The 14763-nt window shown below is 44.0% G+C and overlaps 1 protein-coding gene across 1 annotated transcript; it reads left to right on the top strand.

The window, feature by feature from the left end:
* Positions 1–1011: 1011 nt before the first annotated feature.
* On the top strand, positions 1012–7479 carry LOC145802418 (uncharacterized). The gene is made up of 4 exons (XM_082895130.1): positions 1012–1049; positions 2856–3036; positions 5610–6446; positions 6528–7479. Exons 1-4 carry the CDS (start codon positions 1012–1014, stop codon positions 7371–7373), a joined length of 1902 nt encoding a protein of 633 aa, XP_082751256.1. The 3' UTR covers positions 7374–7479.
* The last annotated feature ends 7284 nt before the right edge of the window (positions 7480–14763 follow it).

The raw sequence follows: 14763 nt of genomic DNA on the forward strand, positions 1-14763 counted from the left end.
ATCAAGATGTAACATGTACTTTATTTTATGTGTATTCAAGTTGTAAAACTATGCTAAGATGTATGTCATTTCATTTGATCTATGCACAGCTCTTATGGACTACTTAGATTTAAATATATTGCTTCCGCACATGTAAGCCCCATATTTCTACTCTGATTGTGTGTGAATTTCTGTAAGTTGGCCTTTGGTAATCTCGGATTACTGGCCATCACGGCACCATTCTACTAAGGGCGGAATAGGGTCGTGACAGATTGGTATCAGAGCACGAGTTCCTTATAATACGTTATTCACACACTTTGAGTCCTAAAGAGCATATGATTTCCCTTAGAATGATGTTAGGATTGTATCATATTGCTTGCTACTTAACAAGATGTGCATCATCTCGGCATGATCATTTGTTACTTGCATACATATCTATTTGCTAATTTTGTTTTATGAGTCACATTTTTGCATACCTCTAGCATCATGAGAAGGGGTAGACCTCCAGTTGGCCGAGATCAATCCGAGAACAGGTTGGACAGATTAGAAAGGATGGTAGAGGGTTTGACCCATGAGTTGAGGCAAGCAACGCAACAGAACACTAGTACTACATCCACTCAGGCCGAGCAGACAGATGGCCGACATGCAGTTCCACCTCCGCCTCCTCCAGTGCCGCAAGTGCTTCCACAGCCAACTTTATATGGAGATGGCACAATAACCTTGATCAAAGAATTCAAGAAGATGAATCCGCCGAAGTTCCATGGAGGTATAGAGCCGATGAAGGCAGAAGCATGGGTTCTTGAGATGGAGAAGTTGTTCGAGATTTTTCCCAGCACCGACACTCAGAAGGTGTCATTGGCAGCATTCACATTGGATGACGACACTCGTAGATGGTGGATGATGATCCGAGAAGGTAATCCAGATTTGACTTGGGCCAGATTTTTGGAATTATTCTATGACAAGCATTTCCCTCTCAGTGTCCGAGATCGCAAGACCACAGAATTCCAAACTTTGACACAGGGTAACAAAACAATGGCTGAATATGATCGTGCTTTCACCGAGTTGGCAAGGTATGCACCTCACATGGTCAATAACGAATACAGGAAAGCTAGGAAGTTTGAGAGTGGACTTCGGGGACCAATACAAGATCGGGTTAATCTGCTCAACATGCCGACTTATGCCGGAGTGTTAGATAAAGCCATCTTGGCAGAAGCTAACTTGAACAAATACCAGAGTTCAGGGGAGAATCAGAGAAAGAGGCAGGATTGTGACAATCGCCAAGCATCGTCCGATGTCAATAAGAAGGTAAATGTGGGTAATTCAAGCAACTCAAATCAGGAAAGTAGCACCAGGCCGACATGTGATGTGTACACACAAAGTATAGACTAGTTTGCTCAAATTGGAACAATTCAATTTCATGTTTGTTTTTCAAAAAGGGTTTGACTTTGCCACTTAATAAAGTGGGCTTAAAACTCGTAAATTTGCCACTTAACAAAGTGGGCTTAAACGTACATTCATCGAATCATTCCAATTCAAGCAACAAGCCTTCATCTACAAACATTCAAATAGTTTATCATTTCAGCAATTAGTTTCATGGTAAGATGCTAAACATAATAAGAAAATTATGTACAAGCGAGGTGCTAAAGCATAAAAACTCACATATTTACCGATGTTCCACGAACAACTACAAAACAAAATTAGTAAAATATGCATAATCCTATATACAAAATCCTAATGTAATTCACTCATGAGATGCAACTAAAGATTTGATTTTTAAGATATGACATGTGAAATATTGCAAAACATGAGGTAATGCATAGAGTCACATAAGAATTGATTAAATCTACAAATATAAATTTAGCCGAATCTTAATGCATAAAGCATGGATGCAAAGCATGAATATGCATGGCATGTCAGATATATACATATGTACAGTTAGGGAAAACGATTAAAAAATGGGATAGATAAGAAGCAGGGCGAGGGATTATTACAACACTTAAATAAATTATTACAGATTCAAGGGAGATGAGGAAGAAAACAATTATTACAACAAAATATAAAAATTCTCACAAACTTTCCCAATAAAAATAAAATAAAGCAGTGACTCCTTAATCACTCTTGATAGAGATGGCTCGAGCACAACCTCATATAGAGTCACATGAGACTCACGCGTTCAATTAACATGAGAAGATCGACTATAAATAATCCGCTGCATTATGACTAAACAAAAATTTATGGGCTCACCAATCAAAGAACCCAAACAAACTTTGCCCATGCATGGCCCAATCTGTCTAGATAGAAGAATCCCTTCCGTAAGCTGCAAACCAACGAGTCCGGATCCTCTCCAGCCAAAGACTCCCACCGGTCCTCCTGTCAACGGCCACGATTTGGCCACGTCGCTCAAATGAAGATCTACGGCTCAGATAAAAAAAAAAATGAATTTCTGCCATTCTTTCATTCAACACAGTAGCAGCTTCCAATCAGTTTTTTTCCATTTCACTAAACATTTGGTGGTAGAGATTGGTCATCGTTTTGGGCAAAAGCAAAGATTTTGGTGGTAGAGATTTCTATAACCAGAGCTTCTCACAATTTGCTTTCAACATTTCAGAAATTACTTTGATTTTTTTCAACTGGAATCAACCCAAAACCATCAATGGCAAATTACTTTGTTGCTCTACCTCCAAAACCAGGCCTTCATCTTTATCACATTCCAAGTTGGATACAAAAACAGAGCAATCCATGTATGTATCCTAAAATGGTGGTCTCTCCATCTCAGATTTCCTTCATCTCTGGTGAAGGACGGGAAAGGGCAAGAAATTATTTTGGGGGAACAACAATTTTTTTTTTTAAGACAGATTATTTGGTGGTCTCTCCAGCTCCAATCGCGGCTCAAATCGTAGTCTAAATCTTCGGAGTAAGACAGAGGGAGAGCCCACCGATACCACCGACTTGGATTTGCCGTCGGTGTCACGAGATGCTGTCGTCGTTCACAAAGCTGAAGAGGGTGGGAAAAAAGTGAAGCGGAATGAAGCTTTGGAAGCTGCTGCTGCTGTTGCTGTGTTGACGGAGGAAAGAAATTCAAATTTTTTTTATTTATTTATCTGAGCCATAGATCTTCATTTGACCACGTGGTCAAATCGTGACAGTTGACAGGAGGGCCGGTGGGAGTCTTTGGCTGGAGAGGATCCGGACTCCAAACCAACACACAAATAAATCCATACAATCAAATTTATATGACTAAAAGCAAGGGGCCCACCGCCCTCTATCAAAATAATACCCGCCCAAGCAACAAAATCAGTGAGCGAAATGCCCACTAAAAAAATAATTGGCCAGCCTATGTGCTTCTCACAGATTTACACCATCAAAACGCACTTGAGCAAATTGTCCAGCTAATATATAAATATAATATTTATATATATAAAGATGACTACAAAAATCATAAATCATGGGCTACAGGACAACCTACGGTCCCTACTTCCCTATATGTTGCCGAAAGAAGACCCGTGTACTGTTTTTTTTTTTTTTTGGAAATAGATATGTAAATAGGCTACTCTAATATATTTGTTAATGTGTGGGTAAAAATCTGACCACACTGCCCGTTTAGTGATCAGCAGCAAAGCACCGGCAGAATAAATGGCTCCAGCAACCTGTAACAGAAAAGGAAAGCTCCGGCGGTGGTTCTTCCACCCGGGGGCACTCCGACGATCAAGTCAGTATGTTTCTCAAGGATAATCAAGTATTAAACTGAATACTCAAAGTCTGAATTACATACCTTAGACCCACGGGGGTGCCTCTCTTTTATAATATACTCAATCCAAGTCCAACTAGAAGTATGACTTCTATGAACTCCAATCTTAGTGCTTACTCTGGACTCTTTAAGAGATAGAGATAAACTCCCTAAGAGCTTTATCCTTATCTTAACTAAGTCCCCTCTTTGCCTTAGGACTCTTGTCCCTTATCTTCGGACTCCGACATCTTCGGAGATGACCTCGGCTTCTCCGAGATTACCTCGGCTTTAACTACCAGGGCACGTGGCACCTCGGCTGACACGTTGGCGTCACCATGCCACGTGTTGGTATTCAAAAAATATGTCCCCACAACTGCCCCCTAGGTTCTATTACCTCGGCATTCTGAGGTGATGGAACCTATTCCGAATTTTTTGTCACTTCCTTTCTGAATAATGGCTCAAGAAGACTGCTTTGCCAAGATTATCTTCTTTCAGCCGACGTGTTCTCTTCGGAGAACGAGGCTTCGGTCGTACTCCCCTATGCACATGAGCTGTCATTCATGTCTAACTGTTTCTTCCACGTGTTTCGTCTTTATTTGAGCGTGTCAGTGACGCGCCTGGAAGCTGTCTGTTCGTTCGTCTGCGCCGTCTGACGCGTGCGTTACCCTAGGCGCAATAATTGCCCTATTTTTGCCGCCGTTTCAAATTTTTGACAAAACTTTTTTTGCCTCTATCTTTTCTTCACTTTTTCTTTCCATCTTCTTTACTCTTTCTCTTCCGAAAGCTCGTTCTTCCTCTTCAAATCTGCCATTGCTTCAATTTCTTCTCTGGAACTGTTCTTAGTCCCGTATTTCTTGCAAAGCCTTTTTTGCTGTCGCAACTGGTTTCTGGGTTCGACGAGTATTGCCTTGGCTTCACTTCTCCTGGTAAGACCCCTTCCTTTAATTTCTTTCATTTTCTTTATGCGCTATTGTCAGTCTGTTGCCATTGCTGATCTTACTCGAGGTCTGGGATCTATTTGTATCTTGAATTTTGTGGCTATATTTTGAACCTCTATGTTTTTCCATCATTCTCTCTGCCGCTGTTCTTGATTTTTTCCTGTACCTCTATTGTTTCTGAAAATTATACCTCTGTGCTTGAATCTGAAACTTCATTTTTGTTTTCTTTTTTTTTTTTTTTTTACCTGCCCCAGATCTGTGCCCTCGATCTTTATCTTAATAGTTCGTAGATTTGGGATTTGTCTGTAGAACCCTTAATCTTTAGGGTAACCTGAAAAACGCCCGTCTTCTGAAACATATTCCTCTTAGTTTAGGCCGACATAATGGGTATGTGGAGGCATAGGGTAAATACCCCAACAAGTCTTGAATACTTTAGGCAAGAATTCTCTATCCCGGCCGACGTTCATCTTAAGCTGGCTGGGGATAATGACACTATCGTGCCTACAGACCATACAATGCCTTTTCCAGTAGTTGCTTTTATCGAATGTGGACTTCGGCTTCCACTCGATCCCCTTTTTCGTCAAGTTCTCTATTTCTATAAGCTACACCCCATGCAACTTACTATCAATTCCTATAGGGTAATTAATGGTATTATAGCCTTAGCTAGGCAAGAAAACCTTAGAATCACCCTAGCTGACCTTCAATATTGTTATACCATGTGCCCTCTTGATCTGAAGGATAGGGGTTTTGTCTATTACCTTAAGCCGAGATCCACTCAGTACAAAATTATAGCCGACCTCCCAGATTCCAACAAGGGGGCTGGAGATGATTTTCTCATTGCTTCTGGAAATTGGGAATTTGGCCCAGATGAAGATGTCCACCTCTACCCTCTTCCTCGAACACTTACAGAGGGCAAGAGTAAGAGCCCTGAGTCAACACTTAATTATTTTTACTTAGGACTTTAGATACTTTTTGTTTCTGACGTCTGTTTCTTTGCAGATCTTCATCAACCACCGAAAAATTTTCGTCAATCCTTCTTCCCAGGACCAGATCTAAGAACACTTCTTGGCCTTCCAATCCTTAAACGAAAAGCCCCAGTGTTATTAAACTTTGTCCCCACACACAAATCCATTTTACCCGACGTCCCTCGAAAAAGGAAGAAGAGTCTCTCTCCACCAACAGCCACAACCTTAACTGCTTCTACATCTCGGACAGATCAAGAGTCCACATCTGACCCAGCCGATCTTCCATCAACTTCGGCCCCCTTCTTGATACCAATTCCTGAACGTAAACGTCGACGAAGGCTAGTAAAGACTGCCGAGATGGTTCGTCCGAGGCCTGTCGTCCAAGATCTTCTCGCCGACATTCCAGCTGACGCCGAAGCCGCAACAACGCAAACAATGCTTCCACCCAAACCGAAGAGGGTAAAAAAGGCTCAGCCTAAGGCCAAGGTTACAGATGCCGAGGCTGAGGATGCTTTGCCGATTTCGAAGCTAGCTGAAAGCAAAAAATCAGCCTCTACTTCAACAAAAAGGTCTGCTGAGGGCCAACCCTCAGGATCTACACAAACAAAGAGGCCAAGGTCATCATCTGCGACGACCTCGGCTTCGAAGAAGCCCGACGTCCCATGGGCCCCTGATCTATCTCTGGAGGACAGGCCTATCATGGCTAGTGAAAGTGCTGATGATATCAACGTTGCTGTCGCCCTTAGCACCGCTCTTCTTCTACCGAATGACTTGGAGCGAAATGCCAAGTTCAGTGAGTATGAAAATTACGCTCTGATGCTCCAACACTCTGCCCAAGTAAGTATTTCTATTTGTTTTTGTGTTTTTTCCTTCTGTTTCTTTCTGAGAACATTTTCTGATACTTCTGTTTTCATTCAGGCTATCCAACATGCCCATTCATTTTCAATGCAATCCTTTGAGAATCGTCAAAGATTGGTTGATATGAAGAGGGAAGCAACTTCAATGAAGAGAGAATTAAGGGCCCTTGAAGTAAAAATGAAAAAACTAGAGGATCAAGCCGAGGCTGCAACGAAGAACCAAACCTTAGCTCTTGAAAAGGCCGAAGCTGCTGAGGCCGTTAAAAAAGTAGCTGAAGCCGAGAAAAGGGAGGCCGAGGCTCAGAAGGTCCAAGCGCAAAAAGAACTTCAACAAGCTTTGGCCACCAAGGAGGCCGAAGTCAAAGAGGCCGATGAAAAGGCCTACGCTCAAGGCATGGCCGACGTTGCAGAAGACTACAAACTTCAAGTCAGGCAGGCCTGCAACAGGGGATTTTCCCTTGGTTGGATGTCCCTGATAAAGAAGCTTGATCTCCCTGCTGACTCGCCATTGCGCCAAGCCGATGCTATTCCTTTACCATTTCCTCCTCCAAGTCAGACTGAAGATGAATCAGAGGCCGAGGTAGAGGCTGAGGATGAAGACGAAGAAAAAGATGAGGGTGAAGCCTTGGTGAGAAAACCCAAGGACGCTGCTAAGGCCAAGTCCTCTCTTCCAGCTGAGCAAATTTTAGACTTAACTCAAGATGAAGTGGGTGATGAGGCTGTGGAGGTGTCCAAGGAATCCGTTCAAGGGTGTCCATCATCTGACCTCCTTCTTACTGACAGAAGTCTTGACACAACTTTGGCAGAGATAGATGCCGAAATACAAGCGGAGAAGGTGGCCGAGGAGATTCCACCTGAATCATCCGAGGTCTCCGTTCTTGCTGCTGCTGATGTTCAAGAGTCTTGATTTCTCTTTTTTCTTTCCTGGATTCTTGGACTTTGTTTCTTCTCTTAATTCTTGGATAATGTATATTCCTTTTTGTGGCCGATGTTCTTTCTTCACTATGTGATTGTACTGTTCTTGCAATGGATATTTTCGATCTTATGATGTTCTGTTGTTTGCTTCTGCATAGTTCTATACTTAGAAATTTTTGCATGCTTTCTTTGTGCAATCTTCTCGGGGTTACATACCTCGGGTATAAAGCTTTTACTTTGGTAGGATACTGACCTGCAAACCTTGTATAAATTTTGATAAGCACAAAACATATACTACTCAATGTATTCTTCTGCCATTTTTTTTTAAGTTTTCAATAAGTATTTAAACAATGATTTCGTTCTAACCTACTTGTAAATTGCTACAAATTTCAACAAGTGTTTAAACAATATACTTAACCTTTGCATCGACCCGTTAATTTTCTGTATACCTCAGCGGGTGATCATACGTCGGCTTAACATAACCTTGTAAATGGCTACAACTTTCAACAAGTGTTAAGCATCTTCTCTAGGGTTCAGACAACCCACATATTGCTATGAGAACTTAAGCAATAACCTCGGCCTATCTTCGACTTGTAAATTGCTACAAATTTCAACAAGTGAAGGTAGGGAATCAGCTTGATTCCAACTTGTAAATTGCTACAAATTTCAACAAGTGGATCAAGGAATAATATCGGCTTAACTTCAACTTGCAAATTGCTACAAATTTTAACAAGTGAAGATAAGGAATCAGCTTGATTCCAACTTGTAAATTGCTACAAATTTCAACAAGTGGATCAAGGAATAACATCGGCTTAACTTCAACTTGTAAATTGCTACAAATTTCAACAAGTGAAGATAAGGAATCAGCTTGATTCCAACTTGTAAATTGCTACAAATTTCAACAAGTGGATCAAGGAATAACATCGGCTTAACTTCAACTTGTAAATTGCTACAAATTTCAACAAGTGAAGATAAGGAATCAGCTTGATTCCAACTTGTAAATTGCTACAAATTTCAACAAGTGGATCAAGGAATAATATCGGCTTAACTTCAACTTGTAAATTGCTACAAATTTCAACAAGTGAAGATAAGGAATCAGCTTGATTCCAACTTGTAAATTGCTACAAATTTCAACAAGTGGATCAAGGAATAACATCGGCTTAGTTTGCCTGAGTTTGATATGTCTTCAATAACCATTAATCATACATGTTGAGAGAATTCTGAAAAGACTTTATTGATAATATCGGCCAAACAATGATGTTTATCTAATGATAGAAGAATTTCAAGTTACAAGTATTCCAAGGTCTGGGTAGTGCTTTGCCCTCATTGTCTTCAAGCCGATATGCTCCATTGCCTAGTACTGAAGTAACTCTGTAGGGTCCTTCCCAGTTTGGGCCAAGCTTGCCCTCCCTGGGATCCTTCTTGTTCCCGACGACTTTTCTTAGGACTAAGTCGCCGACTTGAAAATCCCTTGGATTAACCTTCTTGTTGTAAGCTCTGGCAAGCTGTTGCTGGTATACTGCAAGCTGAATTGCAGCCTTCTCTCTTCGTTCTTCTAGTAAATCCAGGTCTCGGGCTAAGAGTATGTCATTGGTGCCATTCTCTACTCCCTGGGTTCTGATCCCTGGGATGCCGATCTCCAATGGGATGACTGCTTCTGTGCCATAGGCCATGGCAAAGGGGGATTCTCCCGTTGATCTTCTCGGCGTAGTCCGATATGCCCAAAGTACGTTGGGCAGCTCGTCCACCCACTTTCCTTTTGCTGCTTGGAGCCTCTTCTTTATTCCATCCAGGATTACTTTGTTGGACGCCTCTGCTTGCCCATTACTTTGAGGAAAACTTGGAGTTGAGAAATAGTTCTTGATCTTGAATTTCGCACAGAAGTTTTTGATAAGTTTGCTGTCGAACTGTGTTCCGTTGTCGGCAACTATTGCTCTTGGAATCCCAAATCTGGTGATTATGTTTTTCCAAATAAAATTCTTGACATCCACATCTCGGATTTTGGCAAGAGGTTCTGCCTCTATCCATTTTGTGAAGTAGTCTGTTACTACCAGTAAATATTTTCTTTGCCCAGTTGCCTGGGGAAGTTGTCCAACCAGATCCATGCCCCATTGGGCAAACGGCCAAGGGCTGGATACTGGGTTTAGGTCAGCAGCTGGCTGATGTATCAAAGGTGCAAACCTTTGACATTGCTCACACCTCTTTACATAGGCTTCGGCATCCTTTTGCATGTAGGGCCACCAATACCCTTGGGTAATGGCCCTATGGGCTAACGATCTGCCCCCAGCATGGCTTCCACAAATTCCTTCATGAATCTCATAGAGAAAATCTTCAACCTGCAAAGGGTGTACGCACCTTAAAAGTGGTCCAGTGAAGGACCTCCTGTAGAGATGGCCTCCCGCTGTTAGGCTGAATCTGGCTGATTTCAGCCTAATTTTATGTGCTTCTTTGTGGTCTTCTGGCAGCTTCCCCTCTTTTAGGAACGCAATGATTGCATCCATCCAGCTTGGTCCAAGGCCCACGCACATCGTTTCATGCTCGGTGCTCTGTTTATCTATACTTGGGGCCGACATGTAGTCGATCATAATTGTCCTTGTTTTTCCAGTTTGAATTGAGCTGGCCAGGTTGGCTAACGCGTCGGCGTGGGTGTTGTCATCTCGGCTGACTTGGAGTAATCTGCAGTTGTGGAATAGGGCCGCCAGTCGGATGACTTCCTTTGCATATGCCGACATTCTTTCGTCTCTGGCTGCAAATTCTCCTGTTGACTGGTTAACAATTAATTGTGAATCACAAAAAACAATTACCTCGTCTGCCTCTGCTGCTGCTGCTAGCTTTAGTCCTGCAATTAATGCCTCATATTCTGCTTCATTATTGGAGGCTTTGAACCCCAGTCGGATGGACTGTTCTACAATCTCTCCATCTGGAGATATCAGCAGTACTCCTGCTCCTGCTCCCTGGCGGTTTGAACTTCCATCGACAAATAGTCTGAACGAATCGCCGATGTAGATGCTGCATGGTCTGAGCCTTTCTTTCTCTTGCTGTTTTGTCTTTGACTGGGTTTCTTTTTGTTTGTCGGGGTGATGCTTATCTCGGCTTGACGGAGCCTGAGGTGTGATGGCTTCAGGTGTGAGTTCTGCGACGAAGTCGGCCAAAACTTGGCCCTTTATTGCTGTTCTCGGCCTGAATTCTAGGTCAAACTGTCCCAGTGTTACTGCCCATTTTGCTATCCTTCCTGTTAAGTCTCCTTGATGTAATAAGGACTTCAATGGGTGCTCTGTTAGAACCACAATCTTGTGTGCCTGGAAGTAATGGCTTAGTTTCTTTGAGGCCATTACCAAGGCTAGCATTAATTTTTCCAGTGGAAGGTACCTTGTTTCCGCGTTAGCCAAAGTCTTGCTTACATAATAGACAGCTTTCTGCTCCCCTTTTTCCTCTCGGATTAGCACTGCACTGACTGCGTGTTCAGAGACTGCTAAGTACAAAAATAATTCTTCCCCTGGGATTGGGTTAGAAAGGACCGGGGTTGTGGTCAGGTACTTTTTCAGGTCGGCTAAGGCTGCTTCACATTCTTCGGTCCACAGGAAGTCTGTGGCTTTTTTCACCAGGTTAAAGAAGGGTCTGCACTTGTCCGAGCTTCTGCTGATGAATCGGTTCAGGGCTGCAGCCCTTCCAGTGAGCATTTGGACTTGCTTTGCCGATGTTGGGCTCTGTAGCTCCAGGATGGCTTTGATTTGGTCTGGGCTGGCCTCTATGCCCTTTCTTGTTACCAGATAGCCTAGGAATTTACCTGACCCAACTCCGAAGGCACACTTTGCGGCGTTGAGTCGGAGCCGATATCTTTTGAGTATGTCAAAGACCTCTTTTAGGTCGGCAAGATGACCTTTTGACTCCTTGGTCTTTACGACCATGTCATCAATGTAAACTTCTACTGTTTTGCCGATCAGATGTTTAAACATCTTTGTTACTAACCTCTGATAAGTTGCTCCTGCGTTTTTCAGCCCAAAAGGCATTACCTTATAACAGTACAGGCCTTTCGGGGTGATGAACGCGGTCTTCTCCTCATCTGGAGGGTACATAGCAATCTGGTGGTACCCTCTGTATGCGTCTAAAAAACTCATTCTTTCGTGTCCCGAAGTGGCGTCTACCAGTTGGTCGATTTTGGGCAGAGGGAAGCTGTCCTTGGGGCAAGCTTTGTTGAGGCTGGTAAAATCTACACAAACCCTCCACTTGCCATTTTTCTTTTTTACTACTACTGTGTTGGACAGCCACGTTGGGTACTGAACTTCTCGGATTGCCCTGGCTTCAAGGAGTCTGTCTACCTCTTCCTCCACCGCTTCGACGTGTAATAACGTCGGCCTTCTGGCTCGTTGAATCACTGGTTTTGCCGATCTGTCGACATTCAGACTGTGGCAAGTGACCTCGGGGTCAATGCCAGGCATCTCATAGGGTGTCCAAGCGAATGCCTCTATGTTTGCCCTTAAAAAATCTTCTAGTTCCTTTTCTTCTTCTTTAGCTAAGCCAGAGCCGAGAAGAAAAAATCGTTCTTCGTCGCCCTCCTGGACGAGGATTTTCTTTAGCGCTTCTTCGCTTTTTTCGGTCGGTTCTTTCCCGACGTCTTCCAGGACTTCCATGTCTTCCTCTTCAACTTCTGCTTTCTTTGGCTCCTGTATACTACAGGTGGACTTTATCGCTGCCATTGAGCAATTTTTGGCTTGTAGTTGATCCCCTCTGACTTCTTCAATCCCATTCTCTGTTGGGAATCGGAGTAGTTGGTGCAACGTCGAGGGAACTGCCCCCATTGCATGTAACCACGGTCTTCCAAGGATGATGTTGTATGGTGAGGGTGTGTCAATAACCAGGAATTCTGTCCTGATCTTTTTAGTGCCGGCTTGTACCTCTAAGCTTGTTGCACCCAGTGGCCATGTCGGCGTCCCATTAAAGCCGACCATCGGGCCGCTGGATTGCTCTAGGTCATCGGGGTGGAGGCCTAGCTCTCTGTAACATCTGACGTACATGATATCACAGGAGCTGCCTTGGTCTATTAGGATGCGTTTTACTTGGCATTCCCCAACCTGGAGGGATACTACCAAAGCATCATTATGCGGATGTTGGACCAGTTCTAGGTCGGCTTCGGTAAAGGCTATCATTGGTCCTTGGCATTCTTCTGGCCGATGTCTCTTGTCCCCAACTTGGTGGATATGCTGTAAATGTCTTACCCTCTGGGTTTCTCCTCTGACCTCGTTTTCGTTGACCCTTGAGTGAATCACATTGACCACCCTTGGTTCTCTTGCCTGTGGTAGCTGTGCTGGGGGAGGGGGTGCTGCTGGTGCTTGAGGCAACCTTGCCTGCTCTTCCCTTGTTCTGGCCTCATCGACCAGGTCCCTCAGAAGGCCTTGCCTTACTAGGTCCTCCAAGTGTGCTTTTAAGGCTCTACAACCTTGAGTTGGATGCCCTCCTTCATTGTGGTAGGCGCAACGTCTGCCGACGTTTTTTCCCATGAATTCCCCTGGTGCTCTTTCCGGAGCCCTGAAGTATGGTTGATTCCGAATCCGATCCAAGATTTTATGGATTGGGATCCGGAATACCGTGGTTACCGCCTGTTTATTTCTTAATTCTATTTCTTGTCTGGTGGGTCCATTGTTGACTCGGCCTCGCTTTGGCGAGCCGTTTCCCTTTTCTTGCTTCACCTCTTTGTTTCCCGACGTATCTTCCTCGGCCCTGGCGTATTTCTCAATTCTTGCCATGAGTTCTTCCATGCTCTTTGGCAATGTTTTTGCCAAAGACTTCCGTAGTGGGCAGTCATCTTTCAGGCCGTTCTTGAAAGACACGACTGCTACTTCCTGGTTGCATTCAGGTATTCGGTTGAACACCTCGTAGTATCTCTTCGCATAGGCCCTAAGGCCTTCTTCCTTGGTTATTCTTAGAGCCATCAAAGCATCAACCCTCAGGGGTTGCAGCTTGTTGGTCACGAACCTGGCCACAAACATCTCGGCCAAGCCTTCCCATGTCTTTATACTTCCTTTCGGTAACTTGTGGAACCAATCAGATGCAATTTCCCCAAAGGATGAGGGGAATACCTTGCAGAGCAGTGGTTCGTTCCCGCTATATAGTGCCATTGAATTTAGGTATAGCCCAACATGAAAGTTTGGATCTGACTTACCATCATAGATTTGGAACCTCGGCATACTGAACCTCTTGGGTGGTTCGAATTTGTCCAGTTCTACCGAGAAGGCTGTCTTCGGTTTTACTGGGGAGTTTACTTCGGCCTCTGCATTTTGCTGCCTCCTCTTGAGGTAGTCCCTTAAGTCTTCTTTGCTCCTCCCTGGAGCTCGGCTGTCTTTTGATTTTAGTCTTTTTGGTATACTGCTCTCGGCCTCGAGGTGGGTCCGTTTGGGTCTTTCTTCATGGGTTGTGTCAAAGTGGAGTACTTGCCCCTGAACATGTCGATGTTCTTTGGGGTCTGGATTCTTCACGTGTTGCGTCCTTCGGGACTCCTCTTGCCTTGGCCTTTCTCGTCCGACTTCCCTGGAAGACCGGTGAGAATGCCTTCCGCTCCTGGTATGTTGAGGGACCTCGGGGATTGTTTTTCCTCCACCTTTCTGGGTGTTGGTTGCTGGCATCGGCGTATCTTGCAGCGGGTATGGTGGTTGCATAACATTGTTCTGCATCATGAAGTTGACGACCGACTGGAGGTCCGCCAACTTGTTTGCTAATTCCTTTACTTCCTCGTCTCTGCGTAGGCACCTGTCCCTCCATACCTGGAGGTTGTCTTCATTGTAGTATTTTCCTTGGTTTGATCTTTTTGTTGTGTCACCTTCCTGGATATGGTCGTTCTCCCTGTGACCCTGGTCACGGGCTTCTGTATTGTGATTGTCTCCTTCGGTGTCAAGGTTAATCGGTCTGCTGCTTCCAGAAGGAGCATCGTCCCCAGCGTTTCCTTGTTGTCCGTTACTGGCCATCTATTCTTCCTTCGTTCCCACAGACGGCGCCAAATTGTGTGGGTAAAAATCTGACCACACTGCCCGTTTAGTGATCAGCAGCAAAGCACCGGCAGAATAAATGGCTCCAGCAACCTGTAACAGAAAAGGAAAGCTCCGGCGGTGGTTCTTCCACCCGGGGGCACTCCGACGATCAAGTCAGTATGTTTCTCAAGGATAATCAAGTATTAAACTGAATACTCAAAGTCTGAATTACATACCTTAGACCCACGGGGGTGCCTCTCTTTTATAATATACTCAATCCAAGTCCAACTAGAAGTATGACTTCTATGAACTCCAATCTTAGTGCTTACTCTGGACTCTTTAAGAGATAGAGATAAACTCCCTAAGAGCTTTATCCTTATCTTAACTAAGTCCCCTCTTTGCCTTAGGACTCTTGTCCCT

Source organism: Camellia sinensis, chromosome 11 (assembly GCF_055761805.1).
Source record: "Camellia sinensis isolate YWXY chromosome 11, ASM5576180v1, whole genome shotgun sequence".
Lineage (NCBI taxonomy): Eukaryota > Viridiplantae > Streptophyta > Magnoliopsida > Ericales > Theaceae > Camellia > Camellia sinensis.